At 46.2% G+C, this 16,757-nt stretch overlaps 1 protein-coding gene across 1 annotated transcript; it reads right to left on the reverse strand.

Moving 5' to 3' along the window:
- Positions 1-648: 648 nt before the first annotated feature.
- Positions 649-16,307, reverse strand: VDAC1 (voltage dependent anion channel 1). The gene is made up of 9 exons (XM_084268405.1): positions 16,217-16,307; positions 9,877-9,946; positions 9,263-9,312; positions 7,766-7,918; positions 7,608-7,660; positions 5,602-5,829; positions 3,387-3,537; positions 2,522-2,579; positions 649-1,623 (listed from the first exon to the last, which is right to left on the reverse strand). The coding sequence occupies exons 2-9, from the start codon at positions 9,941-9,943 to the stop codon at positions 1,532-1,534; spliced, it is 852 nt and encodes a 283-aa protein (XP_084124531.1). The 5' UTR covers positions 9,944-9,946; positions 16,217-16,307; the 3' UTR covers positions 649-1,531.
- Between the last annotated feature and the right edge of the window lie 450 nt (positions 16,308-16,757).

Raw genomic sequence — 16,757 nt, forward strand, 5'->3', positions numbered from 1 at the left:
GAAGTTAATTAATTTTGAGCATTTTTTGTGTTGCTGCAGACTGGTTGCAGGTAGTTTGTTTCAATCGGTGAAGCCTGTAAGAGGACCGCCTCTCCAGCAGTGTGAGGTTATATGTTTGAGATACGGCAGATTAGGAAACCCTCAGCAACAGCCTGGGTAAGAGGGAAGGGAACCTGTGTAATGAAATTTGTAGGAGTCCTTGAGACAGAGCTGCCTGTCTCACAAAGTTATAATGCCACAGTTGCCTCATCAGGCATGGCACAGCCCCTGCCATCTGCACACCCCCACACCAATTCCTTACAGATGGATAAATACCAAGTTTAAATGAAAAGCCACTCTGGTTTATCTCAGGTGATAACTGTTAATTGCTCACATCCATTTCTTTATCCATTTCTTTATGTAAAGGCAATTCAATTTAGTGAATTCTGCAATGAAAGCAAGCTAAACAAGTCACATTATCTTCTTTTCTCTGTGAGCAAAACACAAACATATGTGCAGTTGCCACAGCTTAGCAGCACTAAGAACATGGCCATGCCTGGAACTTAATCTAACAAGTGGTTCTGTTTGTGTGGTACAAAACGTTGTCAGTCTGCTTCTGGAGTCAAGAACAGATATGAAATTGTTTCCACAAATAATGTAAAGACAAAGTAAAAGGTAACATTTCAATATTTTATTCAAGTTGGGTTTGGGTTTCTTTAATCCATTTTTAGTAGTGTCAAGTACAGCATTTTGGGGTCTAGTTCCACACAAAATGGAAGACTCTCTAAAAATGTACCCATTTAGTTGCTAAAAAAAAGTGGTAAAACAAAAAAAGTCCATTTTCAATTTTGTGATGCAACTATGTGACTGCAGTTACGAAGACTCTTCCCTGATTATGGCCCTGTCTTACAAGCTTTCCAGTCAGTGCAAGGGAAAGGAACCACAACACAGGACAGGTAGTATTGGCTGAGTCACATCAAACCTCCTCCCCCACAGACTTAAACAAGCTGGACAACCTAAAGCATTCTGGAGACAGCTGTAGGTGTAAGATCACCAAACAAAACCAACCATTCATTAAATACCTATGTAAAAAATAATTTTGCTTCAAAATCCCTTTTTCAGACAAATTTGCACATTCCATCATGAATTAAAACTTTCAGCATCGGAACATTTTCCTTACAGAATTAACAGTATGATACAGTGATCTGCGACTCGTTAAGTCTCAGTCTTTATACCACATTAACATACTCCTTGTGCAGTCAATGCATTAGTAAAGGTAATCAACCCCTTCACATTTCCTGTCGTTGTGGCAGCTGGTAGATGCCATCGGCAATAACATTCAAAAACCAAAGCCTGGAACTAGGAAAAACAATTATGCATTTGTCTCCATTTCTGTAACAAGATCATTTTTAAAGCTTAGCTCTCTTTAACCAGCACTAGCAGGACTGATACTTAGCAATACTTGCATCCCAGACATAAAACATTGAAAGGTACACTATATTCTGAAGGTAGCTATGCTGTATTTTCAAATTAGCAATTGTAGAATTGCTCCTTATGCTTCAAATTCCAATCCTAGACCAAGTTTGTGACCACCTGCATTGACATTCTTGCCATCCAACAAAGCTGACAACGTCAGTTTGATACCTGCAAAATAGAGAAAAGTGAGAGAAAGGGCAACGTTAAATCTTGGAACGAGCTTTACGTTTGGTATGCCCAGTGTCTGTGCTGCTGTTTTAATTTATCAGGGATCTAAGTTAATGGAATTTGGCAGCTAGTCTTGTAGGGACTGGGCATTTTAAAACAATTTTCAGACATTAAATCTTTCTGAATTATGAAAGTCATAATAAAACAAAGTGATAGATTCTGCTTTTTTTATCACTGCAGGTAATTAAAGCTCTGAGTCAGTTCACTGCTGCTGGCCCACTGATTAATCTAATTTTAGAATCCACTATTGAGAAAAATTGGGACCTTGATGCATGCCGCCTTTCTAAACCTCTCACATCTAGGTATGAAAAGGCCCAAGCGCTGTGAACGGTAATATCTCATGTCAGTCTGCTTGCTGTTCTGGCAGGAGATTTATTAGGCTACATTAAAACCAATTTCACAGCAGTAGGGTTGTCCTTTTCCTGGACCAGGGGACCTTGAGAAAGTCACATTTTCAAGCAAAATAAACTGAGTAACATGAAGCCTCTGGAAGTACTAAAACTGCATTTACTTCTCTGTGAATCACCTAACAGTAGGTATGTTTTGTATCAACATAAAAAGGTATCTATCTGCCTGGTCAGGGGATGGTAGGCCTAATTATTCTGCTTCCATTTGACATCCCAGGACAGGGCAGTCCCTGGAAAAGTTCCTCACTGAATTGCCAAGCAGAATGGGAGCGTGGCAAAACCAGTCACTTTTTGTCAGGAAAAAACCCATGGATATTTCCAGATTAAAAATCACAGAATCATTTAGGCTGGAAAAGACCTTTAAAATCATCGAGTCCAGCTGGAAAATAACATCACTCACTGATGTCTGGATTCCTTCTGCGTGGGCTTACCTGGCTTTAAAGTCTGAGTGTATCCTAATCCGATCAGACTGGAGTTGTTCACTTTAGCCTTAAAGGAAGAAATAACCGTATGTAAATCATCATAGAATCATAGAATGGCATAGGTTGGAAGGAACCCCAAGGAGAGTTCCAACCCCCTATCACAGGCAGGGCCACCAACCTCCAGGCCTGGAGCTACACAAGGTTGCCCAGGGCCCCATCCAACCTGGCCCTGAACACCTCCAGGGATGGGGCATCCACCCCCTCTCTGGGCAGCCTGATCCAGCCCCTCACCACTCTCCCTGTAAAAACTTCCCCCTAATAGCTAATTTAAACCTCCTTCAGCTTTAATCCATTCCCCCTTGTCCTGCTCTTCTAACAAGCTGATTCCCCTCCTGTTTCTCTGCTCCCTTCAGGGACAGAAAGGCTGCAATGAGGTCCCCCCAGAGCCTTCTCTTCTCCAGGCTGAACCAGCCCAGCTCCCTCAGCCTCTCTTCGTAGGGCAGGTGCTCCAGCCCTCTAATCATCTTTGTGGCCTCCTTTGAACCCTCCCCAACAGTTCTACATAAATAATTTGGCATTTCTCTCAAAGTCCTTCCCATTTGAAAATTAAATAACACCTTTTAAGCAGGCAAAGGATTTCCCCTTTTAAATCACAAGGAAAAAAAAATAGAACCTGGAGTTAATTTTTGCCTCAAAATGAAAACCCCAAACCAGTGCCCAGCAATATGATAAACTATTCCGTGTTTATATGTATGTGCCAACCCTACATGACAGAACTGCATCAAAACCATACTTCATGATGTAAAGGCTGCTTCCCATTCCATTCCAAGAGCCTGTTTTCAAATGCTGACAAATGCCCATACACAGCACTCACAGAAAAAGAGGCATCCGGGTCAATCTGGTACTTGGCAGCTATCCCAAAGCGCGTGTTGCTGTTACCGGCCGTCCAAGCCAGATTCACGGCAGTTTCCAGTTTATCATTCACCTTCTGGTAAATGGAGCCGCCAAATTCCGTCCCATCATTCCTGGAAGGAATGCATTAGTCTAGTTTTAAACCGCACCCCAAAACAATCCTTTTCATTTATTTTTAATTTTCTCGGTAAGATCTCTATTTGCAGAGCATTCACTTACACCTCATTTAGAATCACAGACTGTGCTAGGCTGGAAGGGACCTCAAGGATCATAGACTTCCAGCCCCCCTGCCCCAGGCAGAGCCACCAACCTCCAGGCCTGGAGCTACACAAGGTTGCCCAGGGCCCCATCCAACCTGGCCTTAAACACTCCCAGGGACGGGGCATCTACCACCTCTCTGGGCAGCCTGTTCCACCACCTCACCACTCTGTCTGTAAAGAGCTTCCCCCTAATATCTAATTTAAACCTTCCTTCCCTCCTTCAGCTTCACTCCATCCCCCTTGTCCTGCCATTATGTACCCTTTTAAAAAGTTGATTCCCCTCCTGTTCCTCTGCTCCCTTCAGGGACTAGAAGGCTGCAATGAGGTCCCCCTGCAGCCTTCCCTTCTCCAGGCTGAACAAGCCCAGCTACCCCAGTCTGTCTTCGTAGGGGAGCTGCTCCAGCCCTCTGATCATCTTCATGGCTCCTCTGAACCCTCTCCAACAGTCCCACATCAGTCTTGAACTGTCTGGATTTAACAACCCAGCAGGGTAGTGATAGGAGTTCCATATAGAGCAGTTTCTGGCATTATTAAAAAACTCGGACACATTTCAAAGCTAAAACACATAAAATACCTAAGCAATATTATTAATACCGAAATTATTAGTGTAAATACATAAGATTTCTGTTCATATCAGACATTTATGGGTTTGCCTGTCGGTTGGTAGAGCATGAATATTCAATAAACAAACTAGGTGTCCTCCTGAAGATGCTCTATTATCCATGTACAGTAACAGCAGCCTAGGAAGCAGACCCTCAGGAATCCAAGAAACAAGACAGTAAGATCTGAGCCCCTGCTGCTGTTAAAGTCATCTTCTCCTGTTGTTTTAATTAAGAGTAATAACAACTACAGCATTTTCTTGCAAAAGCCGATAATAGTGTTCTGAACAGCTCCAAGTTGAAAGTCATGCTAGCAGGAATAGCTCCTGAGTGGAGGGGGACCCCCACATACTGTTTGATGAAAGTTTTCTGCCCACACTTTTGTGCTTTGGCAATCCTTCAAACAAGCTGTCTGGGCTGTGAAGGTTCAGTTGTTCTGTAAGGCAGCATGAGCTTCCTAAACCAGATCTCTGCAACACAGCATGAAAACGGAACAGAAAGCCTTTGAAGAAGCAGCTCCAGGAAGGCAGAACAGTTGTTCAGCCCTCAAATTGGAACAGCCTGCAATAGCTCTGCTACATGCAAAATATCCAATTACCCAAGGGCACTGGAAGGCGGGGGGTGACTGAGGGAACAGATTAGGGATTGCTTAATCTTAAAAAACTGTCCTCCCCACATCATAAATCGCTTTAAGAGGAACAGGAGACACAGAAATGAAGGTTTTAACAGAATTTGGCCCTGCTTTCCACTGTTCATGCATTCAGAAAGGGTGAATGCTTGTGTAAATAGATTACTATGAGTTACAATACTAAAACAAACTCTTACACCACCTTCCTTCCAGTGCTAACCCAAACCCAGTGCATATCTCCTCCATTCATTCCCTCTGGCCTGTTCTTGTTCATCCTCTGGTTAACTCTTTCACCTACAGATCAAACCACCATTTTTGTTTGATTTTGACATGTGCAAACGGAAGGCATTGCCTTTATGTCAACTTTCACAAAGAGTATTTTCATAACACACCTGTTTTGTTATCCTGCTAAGAGATTCTGCTAATCCAGAACTGTTAGAAAGACAGACATTGGATACTTGAGTGCTCAGCGAGCTCCAGATCTTTCCATCATGCACTCCCTCACCTATATAACCCAAAGGAAAGTTAATGCAGCTAAAAAAAAATGCACCTTGCCATCTGAAATGAAGAAGTGATTTGAAATCCATCATCCCCTCTTTCACCACTGCTGCAGCTCCATCCCGTTCATTGCTGTAGCAAGCAACAAAACCTTTTCAAATTCCGTTTTAGTGCCCATCTGCCAATACTTACACATTAGTGTGAAGCTGGAATTCATCAGTCTTATAGCCAACAGCAAAGTTGCTCTGGGTTACTCTAGACTTCGTTGTCTCAAAGGTCATTTGGTAACCTGCCAGCCACCCCTCGTAGCCAAGCACCAGGGCTCCACGTATTGAAGGACCGGCAATATCAAAATCCATGTCGCAACCGATGTTGATGTGCTCCCTTTTGTACCCTGTCTTAACTTTAGCACTCTTTTTCCTAAAGAGAAAAGAAAGAATCTCGTATCTTTGAAAAAGTACCCTCACAGGTAGCAGTTCCATCAAACTGGTTATTTAACTCAGTGTAATAGTTCTTGAAGACAAAGTGTACTTGGAGAGCCATGCGATCTGTCCCCTTCTTGGCTTTCACATCTGCACAACCCTAATTAAGATACAATGAATTATTCGCAATCAAGCAATAAAACATGGTGGGGCAACCCACTAAGCACTTCTGGGCTGCGTTCTGAAAAGCAGCAGCACAAGCAGCCAGACAGGACACAACAAAAACAAATCCTCATCTCCAACTCATCAGATGTCTTTGGAAGGCTGGTAGATGCAGAGAAGGAACAGGAACTGCAGCAGTGACAGAAAGTCAGTAGCAGTTGGCCTGCCCCAAACAATTTTTAACTGATTCTAGTGAACTGGGTAATTTCATCATGAAATTACTGCTTTCTCTCCAGCTTCCTGAGGGAAAGTCTCTGCTACTGAGGAAGCAGGCTGCTTTGGTAGCTCTAACACCCTGTTCCCTCCTTAGGATGCCTTACGAAGTTCAGTGGTTACAGCCATGAAAAGGCTGCCAGGTTAACGCAGAAATAATCCTCCTGACTCACTTGGTTCTTTTTATACTGCTGGCCAGCACAGTGTCTTCTCACGTGTCCTCAGGTCAGTTTACATCAAGGGAGCAGACCCTCACAAGGCAAAAGACTTACATCTAATATATACAGCTACTCTTACTTAAGATTATTTTTCTTCTCTTTTCACCTTACAAGAACCTTCTGTCTTTAACCAAATCTTTCACTGAGATCTTTGGGGAAAACTCAGTTTAATTTGAAATATCAAATCAACCTTTCACTTCAGCTAGCAAAACCACTCTCCACTGTCAATGCCATATCAAAACCACAGAGAGATTGCTCTCTTTTTTATTACAGTTCACGCCTGAACTGTAACTTGTCACACTCATACAGGTTTTTCCTCATATGGGATTCCATGAGTTAAGAACAGTTAACAAATGCAACAATATCTAGTTAATACAGAACTGGGAAGGGACTGGAAGCAGTTTACAGTGCAGGGGACAATCTAGAAGACAGGGTGAAACCTCTACAGGACTATAACCACCCCAGCAGCCTGCAGTGCAGCACCCTGCTCTGCAAAGCTCATGTGCAGAATATTTTGGTTCACTGGCAGCATTGCCTGCAAAAAGATAATCAGGGGAAAAAAATAAACCAACATCCCGACCTCCAGCTGCTGCTTAATCCCTCTGGCCCACATAGAACGTGGCATCCAATCACTGTGTCAGAAGCACTCATCCACCACCAAGGCATGCTGTGGCCAGCAAGAATTCAGATGATAAATTCAGCTTGGGAGAAGAGCCCAATTACTGTGTCAACCTATTAGAGCCGTGGCCAACTGGCTCCCAGAGCTTGTTAAGCTTTGCATTACAGCTGATTTGTTTAGCACTTTTTTTCAGACAGTAGCTCATCCTCTGACATGGCCAGGAATAAGCAACAGGAATGCAAACAAAACCTTTTCTTCCTGCCCTAGTTCTGCCTGTAATTTTCAAGTTACTGTATTGAAAAGTTCTCCTGCTATAGCTTAGGATTGAAAGGGGATTGTTAATACCAAGATTTAAATCAGATATACGTGATTTCATCATACACAGGCTGATGATTAACAGCCTCGGTATCTTAGGACACAGGGAGTAAAGCAGCAAGACAGTACTCTGGAAAGCTAAAACTAAAACCGGGGTTTTTTTGTCACTTAAGCTTACTCACTTCTTACCCAGTGTTAGGAGAGAAGGAGGAGTCAAAGGTCAACTTCAGGCCATGTGCAAGCTGAACAGAAAAGAAATTCACTGGTGATTTGTAATTCATTCTAATTTGTAATTAGAGGTTGTCATAAGTTCATTTGTAAGTTGCATCTCTTGAACCAAAAATTACCTGATCTTCAAGAGTAATCTCAGTGCCTAGCGTGTTGTCGGTGTTCCACTTCTCTGTGAACATCAATCCGTACTCCACCCACTTGTATTTTGTTTCCAGGCTACCACTAACTTTGCTGGTTTCTGAGTTTGCTGAACCTGAGCTTGTAAATTCCTAAAAGAAAAAAGATAATCATGAGATATATATGTGTATATATACACACACATAACAGACAGAATATTTGCCAATCCATATCTACTTGCATGCAGACAAATACTTATAGAACATAGTTGTAGTAATTTGAGACATGATTAAAAACTGCAGAGTTCTCAGAAGATTTAAGAACATGTGGCTGGTCATTCATATGACACACTCTTGCCCCATACAAAAATTTCCCTGTCAGGGAGCAAAGGCATTTCACACTGAGGGAATAGATGTGGGATAAGAACATGGGGAACCCTTACAGACCAGAATAAGGCACCAGTCTGACACCTGACTGTACATCTGTCAATCAGCATGCAAATCTGAAGATGCATCCCAGAGACCATCTAAATATCAGCCCAAATACACAGCCCCATCAAACCGCATTTGATCAGGAACTGCCAGGACAGAGAATGTGCAGCACCTTTAGGAACCAGCATATTACTGATTCACAGAATCACAAGGTTGGAAAAGACCTTTAAGATCATCGAGTCCAACTGTCCCTGTCCTGTGCTAAACCAGATCCCTGAGCACCTCATCTCCCCATCTGTTAAACACACCCAGGGGTGGGGACTCAGCCCCCTCCCTGGGCAGCCTGTGCCACAGCCCCACAACTCTGCCAGGGAAGAACTTTTCCCTCACATCTGAGCTGACCCTGCCCTGGGGCAGCTTGAGGCCATTTCCCCTTGTCCCATCTCCTGTCCCCTGGCTGAAGAGACCATCGCCCACCTCTCTGCAACCTCCCTTTAGGTAGTTGTAGGTGGTGATAAGTTCTCCCCTCAGCCTCCTCTTCTCCAGGCTGAACATCCCCAGCTCCCTCAGCAGCTCCTCATAGGATTTGCCCTCCAGCCCCTTACCCAGCCTGACTGCCCTTCTCTGGACTCGCTCCAGGACTTCAATGTCCTTCTTGTAGTGAGGGGCCCAGAACTGGACCCAGCACTCAAGGTGCAGCCTTACCAATGCCCAGTACAGGGCTCCCTCATGTCAAAGCTCAAGGGAGGGAGTGACACTTCCCTGAGCATGGCAGTGACACATCCCCAAGCACAGGGTACGGCAATGGCCCCAAACAGCAGAGTGGTTTGTACTGTAAGCAATAGCCATGGTTGCAAAGGAGCCCTGAGTTGTAACTTCTGCTGTAATTGGTGCACAGTCTTGTTTTGTACAAAAATCAGACAAGCAGAGTAACCTGCAAGGTTATACTCTATCTGAAAAATGATACAGGGAGAGTAAGGGATACGTATAGCCTTTTAGAAAGGAATATACAATAAAGTCAAAAACATCACAGTATTTTGGATTTCAGTGTCTTTCCAAACTCACCAGTCCATTTTCAGATTTCGTTTTCAAATCAAGTTTTATTAACCCAAAACCTAGAAGATGAATAAAAAAAAAATAACAAATTATACATGTTAATTTGAGAAGCATTTCTCATTTATTTCTTAAACTCCCTTCTAAGTTGCCTTTGAACTATTACAAAAATAAACCGAGGGTGTAGTTCTCAGACCATGCAGTTTTATGAAGCAGGTTTTGCAGCTTGCACTCCCTTCAGATTGTACTTGACTGATTAATCCTGCTGACCTCAGCAATATAATTGGGACCAAACTCAGTCATAATGTCTTTACTCCTACTGAGCAGCATTTTATTCACAGGCAGGCTACTGACATCAATGATCCTATTCATGAATCAAGGAAACAGTCAAAATACAACACAATTTTCTTTCAAAACAGCAACAGTCCTATGGGGAACAGGAAGAATTTTGTCAAAAGAAAAATTTCCGTTCCTTTCCAGACAGCAAGGATGAAGCTATGAGAAAAAATTCTCTGGATTCTAATGGAAATTATCAGACTGTTTATCAGAGGAGAGCAGTAAAATCCTAGCAAGTTTCAGGTATTGAGTAGACAGTGAAAGACCAAACTTATTTTGGCTTTATTTACCATATCCTTTGGTGAAAACATCTCTGGCAGATTTGCCCAGATCAGCATAAGCAGGTGGAACAGCCATTTTCTGGGGGAGAAAAAGATGAAAACAATAAAAATAAAAAATAAATTACTATGTTCAGAAACTTGTTTATTTAACTAATTTAAGCAACAAGCAACTTAAGCCCAATTCCCAAGTTTCAGGCAGTTTTATTTTCTATCCACTACCCATCAAGTAAATACAGTATGGAGAAAGTAGCTCTAGCAGAGTGGGATTTGAGTTTGCTTATTAGCCAGCAGGAGCAATTACTACATGTTTGCCACTGAGGATGAGAAACAGGTTGCAGAACCGAGTCACCCTCTCCGGAAATCCAACCAGGACAGGCATCGAGCACCAGGAGCATCTCCCTGCCCCTAACTCGCAGCAGCAGATGGATATAGTTTCTGTTAGTAGAATTGATAAATGGTTATTCTTCACCACCAGTTTTCTTTTACTCTGGTCCTGCTGGTAGTTAAGCTGTCTCCGTTGACATTGACCTTTCAGTGGTTTTCTGCTTCCCAACTGGGAGCTCCTGTGCTTGCTGAATGAGCAGGACTGAAGGGATGCTACGCTGGGAGGATGTAGAAGCCGGGCAGTCAGGATGGCCACACCCTGCTTCCACAGCCAAATGCCAACTGGAGCCCTCCCCAAAGCCTGGAGTGAGGCACCAGCCCAGAGGCACAGCCACCATGGAGCCAGCATCCTCCATCACCTGTGGTTCCATGGGGATGGACACACTGCTGTGTCCTCGCTTCAGTGGGCCCTGATTATTCTTAGCTCAGTTCTTGCCTCCAGCAAGAAACGTGAACGCATCCCATTGTCTCACTGACCAAGAAAACCATCTCAGGATTCAGGGAAGAACATAGGATGCTGAGAAGAGCAAACCAACCCAATCTACTTTCCCATCCAAGTTCAGTAATTTGTTCAAGGGAAGCAAAGCCAACTGATCTGAAATGGCACACACACCTTCTGGTTGGCTCCACAGACAAGATTCCATGGTTGTAAAATGCAGAGGAGATAAATCACACTGACAAAGCTGGTCCTAAATGTGGCTAAAATGCCACATTCCCAAACTTTCTGGATATGCAAAAGCAATAAGCAGTTTATTACACAAGCCTGCAAATGCTTAAGAAAACCTGCCTGCCAATCCTTACTGCAGACTCTGGAGGCCAGCAGACAGCTACTCCCCCAAACCACACACAAAACAGCTCCAAACACAAGGGGTGGGTGCTCTTAATAGTCTTACTGGCTCTAGACTCAGATGCAGCTCTCTGGGCAGCACCACCCCACGAACATCAGATGGGGAGCTTCAGCAGTCACTCAGTGCCTCGAGCACTCCAACAAGTTGTTGCCTGTTAAAACAGAATATTGCCGTGGCATACATCAAGAATTCCTATCCTGGAGGGAGCACAACAGATCTGCTGGCTAAATAAAAGCAGTCAGTCTTCTCAGAACAGAAATAAAGCAGGATACAAGTAGCTTCAGCTGCAGAGACTACCTGGATGCGTGTCACCTCTTTCCAGCTCTAGTTCAGTAATAGGATGCAGCTTCAAATGCACAAGCAGCTAAACAGTTAAATTAAAAAAGAAAGTATTCCATATTTCAGAGCAGTTTCATCTGCTTCTGTTAGACCTCAATATCTGGCTTCGCTTTTAGTGCAAACAAAAAGCAGGGATTGAATGTTCATACACAAAACCAGCCTTCAAAAAAGAAAAGGGGGGAGGAGGGGGAATGAACGTACACAGAGAAAAAAACCCAAACCAAAATCTTTTAAGTAAATCCTCTGTTCCTTATTATCATCCCCAGAAGTACAGAGCCGTGCTTCGAGGTCCTGCCTTAAAGTCAGAGCTCAGGCAGCACTCTGGGGGAGCACGGCCGGACTCCCCAAGAGTTGTATGTGGTGAGGAAAGGCTTCTGCCCTGCCAGGGCAGCCTGCTCTCAAGAGAACCCTCCAATGGGTATTTCCACTCAGCATCATCAGATATTAAGGATGTCAAAAGCCCAACATTTGACACTCCAATAAGCATTGCTTTGAAAGGTACCGCACTGTACTACCATGTGCTCTCGGGGAGCTACCAGGTAGGTTTTGTCACCAGTCCTTTTGAGAGACCTCATGAAATCAAAGTATTTTCTTGAAAACCAAATGCTGTAAACATCTGGTTTGGATTTTTTATACGTTCTGCTTTTCCCTTGGCCAAGCCCGTGAAGCCAGGTTTTGCTCACACTGATGTTTGTGTATCTGTACAGGATGCAGCCAGGCTCCTTGGGTGGATGGGCTGTGATGGGCAACTCCACCGTTGCCATCTGGGCTGTGGCTGTAGGGCAGCAGGAGACCTCAACATCTCCACTTAGGCAATTACTATAATTAGGGGACAATATTGGAAGCTAAATCCCTTCTGGTTGTAAGGCAAATCATGTAGCACACACAGAGCAAGGTGCTTAAAATTGCTGAGTGTGGCAAACACCATGGGCTGCGTACCTGGTGGTATAACCTTGCTGTTGTCAGCAAGAACAACAATAATTATTCCTGTTTGCACTGGCTAATCAGAAGTCTCCTGTTTAACAGATGGAAAGCAAAACTGATTACATCCTGTGCGAGTGCAGGTTGTACAGCAAGCATGCTTAACGGGGATTCAAACTCTTAAAGGATCAAGGAATGGCCGTGGCCGAGTGCCCTTGCTTTTCACCAGTGAGATCCCAGCACATTAATTCAGATTAGGTTGGGACTGAAATGAATTCATTGCTTTTATTCCCATCCAGTTGTGCAAACAGCTCGGGGTGATGACGTACCTCGACCCCCTCACGAAGCAGCCAAGTAGACTACCTACAATGTGCTCTAAGTAGGAAAATATTCTTTATTATCTTGAGTAGGAGACACCGTAGCAGCAGCCATGACTGAAGAAGGGAGGAGCTGGCTCAGGTGCTGCTGTGAGCATCATCTCCAGGAAGGACAGAAGTGTAAGTGCCACTGGAGAGCACAGCTCCCTTGGGAAGGACCCAACAGCCAACCCTAGCGAAGGTCTCATCGGAGATGAAGCACTTCCAGCAGGCCCAATCTGAGTATTTTCCAGCCTCACAGATGGCAAAGTTTTCACTCTAATCTATGGGCAATTAAATCAAAATCAGGCAATGAACACCCAGAGTGCCCTTGGCAAAGGTAAGGACTGGCTGCAGCCAAAGGAAAACTCATCGCAGCTTGATAACCCTCATGTGCCCACGTTAAAGTTTCCCTACACAGACTTAGCAACTTTGTGATATTTACTTGAGGGGAAGGAACAATCTAAAAATACTAAGATAATAACATTTAAGACAATAATAAAATCTATAAGAATAAAATTCCCATGAAGACAATGGGAGCGTGTCAGGTTCAAGGCTAAAAAAATAAAGCTGTTGGATGTAACCCTGCCCTAGTCACATTTTTCCTAAGAAGTCTGATCTTGCGTAACATTTCTTCATGATAACAGTATTTCTGAACATTTCAGTTCCCCGTCTCCACAAGCAGCACCCCTGAAAAGATGCTAACTGTAGAGCTGACACACAACACACACATCCCACCGTTGCCCAAGCTGGAAGGGATGGACAGCAGCAGGTTATTAAGCCAGGTACGGTCTGCTGGCATGACGAACAAAGCACGAGGGTCTCTTGCCTCAAGATGCAGAAACCTGATTAATTTATTTCTCATTCATCTCCTTCATTAATGGAAAAAGTTATTCCTTGGTATGGAGTAACTTTTAAGTGCCTTTCTGGAACCCAGCCTGAGCAGCAGCATCTTCCAACCAACATACATTGTAGCAATAAATAGATCACAAAGGATGGTGCGTTTGCTGTCAGGGCCTGGCTCTCTCCACATGCCACAGCAGGCTGGCCATGGTCACCAGCTCCACATGGCACCAGTGTCCCTGTGCCCCCTTTTGACATCCCAAACTGCCAGGTGAGCACAGCGCTGGCTCCAAAGGTTGGGTTTCATGGTCCAGATCCCAAACCCACGCTGGCTGTGAGACACAGGGTGTCCATCAGAGTGCTTCGAGTCAGGTTCAGAAACCTAATTGTGCAGAGATTTAAAAACAGGCTTAGCCCTGAGTACGTGAGTAGTGCCGGTGAGGCCACACATCAAGTTCGGCACGTTCACACGGCTTCTGAGCAGCTGGCGTTTGTAAATACTCTGCATTACAGAATGAAATACTTAACAGCACTTTTTGCCCCAACTTGCTGCTGTGCTGACGTCATGTAATCTGTGCACCATTATGACTCAAAATTTAAGACTCTGGAGTCCACGGTTTGGCTCACACAGGTATTGGTGAGCCCACACAGCGCCCCTCAGATATGGGCAGGATCCCAACCAGCCCCAGCTTTGCTTTTGACCTGCACACATGATGGAGCAGATTTAAAGCTTGGTTCCTGCAGGATCTCCACAGCCTGATGAGCACAGAGGAGACAAACCCCTTAAAAGCAAATGTAAATATTGCACGTTAGCCTGTACTAACATTTGTGGAATTAAAGAAAGAGACTTCCCTTAATTGTATGGGAGTAAATTAAGAACGGCAATGCTGTTTAGCAACCCTTCATTAAACTATCACACAGAAGTATTAATTAAACTGGGCTGGGGGATATTGCAGTCTGCTGTAGCTGCTGTCGTTACAAGAACTGCAAGGGCAGAACAACGATGCCCAAACCCAATGAGTTAAATTAACCATTGAGGTGACCTATCCGTTCCCTTTGAAGACCCGCTGAGAAGGAGCCGACTAGCATTGCTGTCACACCCCATGCCACCAGCACAGTGCAGGACACAGCACTGGGAAGGGATATGGCCCTCGTTCCCAGCCCCTCTGCGGGAACACCCAGCACCGAATCAATGGGGATGACTAATTTAATCAGCATTTTGTCTTCCAGCACAGTCTGACAGCTTGCTACTCTTTGCGCTGATCAAAAGCATCCGCTGCACCCGAGCTCAGGCTACGACTTCCGACTGCATCCGGCCAAGAGCCAGGGCTGGGGAAATTACTCCTGTGGCTGTGGCAACTGATGGAGATGTCCTACACACCATAACGCCCCCTGCACCAGCCAAAACATGGGCAGGAAAAACGGTACAGAGTGTGGATCAGTGTAAACCTTCAGTGGAGAGTGCTGGGGGAAGGATTATCTTGGGGATGTCTGCTCAGCACTGCAAAAGCCCCTTTTTTTCATTTGGAGGGAAAGAACTCTGACAAAATTTCCTAGACAAAATTCCACAAGACAAGTGATTATTCAACCATCCCCTGCACCAAACGAAACAAAGCGCACAGAGCTTCTGACCCTGACTACACCATCTGAGAAACAAGATGGGATCTCTTTCAGCCAGCATCGCTATAAATATTCCCAAGAGACACAACCCTGCGTCGGTCAGCGAGGATGAGTCAGCTCCACTTGGTTTTCAGAAAATTTGGTTACTGTTATTTTATTTCATTTCTTTTTTGCACAAATGCCCAAAGCCTGAATGATGAGACCATCAGCCCCCAGCAAGAGTTGTTCCCAGCAAGGGCTGTGACGAGGCAGAATGGAGGCAGTGGCACTGCTGCAGCTGCACAGAGCTCTCTGCTTCCTTTGGGAGGGTGAAACAGAGTCCTCCAGTTTTATACTCCAACAGCATCCCCTCCGCCCCCCGTAAAGAGCTGTATTTTGAGAATAAGTGAAATAAAACCAGAATTAGTTGAGCTGCTTGGGGTGGGGTTTGGGCCTTTGGTGCACGTTAGGATGAATTTGCCAACCTGCAGAAGAGATCCTGGGGTGCGGACGAGGAAGGTGGAAGGGATGCTACTGCCGGAGCGGGGCTACACCCCTGCAGATACAGCCAGCGGCCACCCGTGACCTTTGCTCCCTGGGAAGAGCGATGCCCGCTTGCGGAAGCGTTCCTCAAGAAACCTGCACCCAGCTCCGGGGCCGAACGGCCTTTCAACCCCGTCCCGCATCGACCGGCGCTCAGCCTGTCCCGGCGTGACGGTGGCATCACGCCACCACGGGCATGTGGCAGCACCCCTCGCCACACGCCACCGCCACGCCGGACTCACCATGGCCCCACGCCTCCAAAACCGGCCCGAATTTCGTCATGCCGGGCATTACGTAACAAAACAGTTATTCCCATTCCGACGTGGCAACCCCCGCCCGCCCCGGGCGGCTGCGGAGCTCCCCCGCTCCCACCCCTGACCCGCGGCCCGGTCTCGCCGCCCGGCTGCTGCTGCTCTCCCCCTCCCTCCCACCCCGCCGCGGCTCGGAGGGGGCGGCCCAGGGGACGATGCTCAGGACCCCCGGGACACCCAACCCCTGCTCCCTGTCCCGCCCTACCTGCCCCGGCCGCGGCGGCAGCTCCCTGCGCCCCGCTCCCGCCTCGGCCTCCTCCGGCGGCGGCTGCCCCTGCCCGGCACCTCCCCGGGCTCTGCGGCGGTGGCTGCGTGACGGCGGGCGGGGCCGGGAGGGGATGGGAGGGGAGAGGCGGGCGGCGGGGCGGGCCTTACCGCCGCACCGGGCCGCGGGAGCCGCTCCCAGGGGCTCCTGCCAGGCACTGCTTCCCGCGTGGCACCGCCACCCCGAACCGCACCGGCACCGGGTTCGGCTCCGGGGCGCAGCATCCCCGACAGGCACCGGGACCCCACTGGCACCGGGACACCGCCGGCACCGCGGCGCAGCATCCCCGAGATGCTCCTAAGCGACCCAGGGCACCCGCAGTATCCCAGCCCGGGGCACCCGGGTACCGGCATCCCCAGCTCCGGTGGAAACTCCCCATTCCTTTAGATTAGGTACATTAGAATTACCTCCTTGTAGTTACAGTCCAACTCCCCATCTAGTTAAAATTCCTGTTACTGCTGTTCTTGTTGAGCCAAGAGTG

This window comes from Gallinula chloropus (assembly GCF_964237585.1).
Source record: "Gallinula chloropus genome assembly, chromosome: 10".
Taxonomy (NCBI): Eukaryota; Metazoa; Chordata; class Aves; order Gruiformes; family Rallidae; genus Gallinula; species Gallinula chloropus.

Bases quoted from the DNA above. Each gene is read 5' to 3' on its own strand.
- VDAC1 (XM_084268405.1), bottom strand. From the start codon at position 9,943: ATGGCTGTTCCACCTGCTTATGCTGATCTGGGCAAATCTGCCAGAGAT. The intron at 9,313-9,876 runs GTAAATAAAGCC...TTCATCTTCTAG, and splicing joins TGTTTTCACCAAAGGATATG to GTTTTGGGTTAATAAAACTT. The intron at 5,830-7,607 runs GTAAGAAGTGAG...TTTTCTCTTTAG, and splicing joins TCCTTCTCTCCTAACACTGG to GAAAAAGAGTGCTAAAGTTA.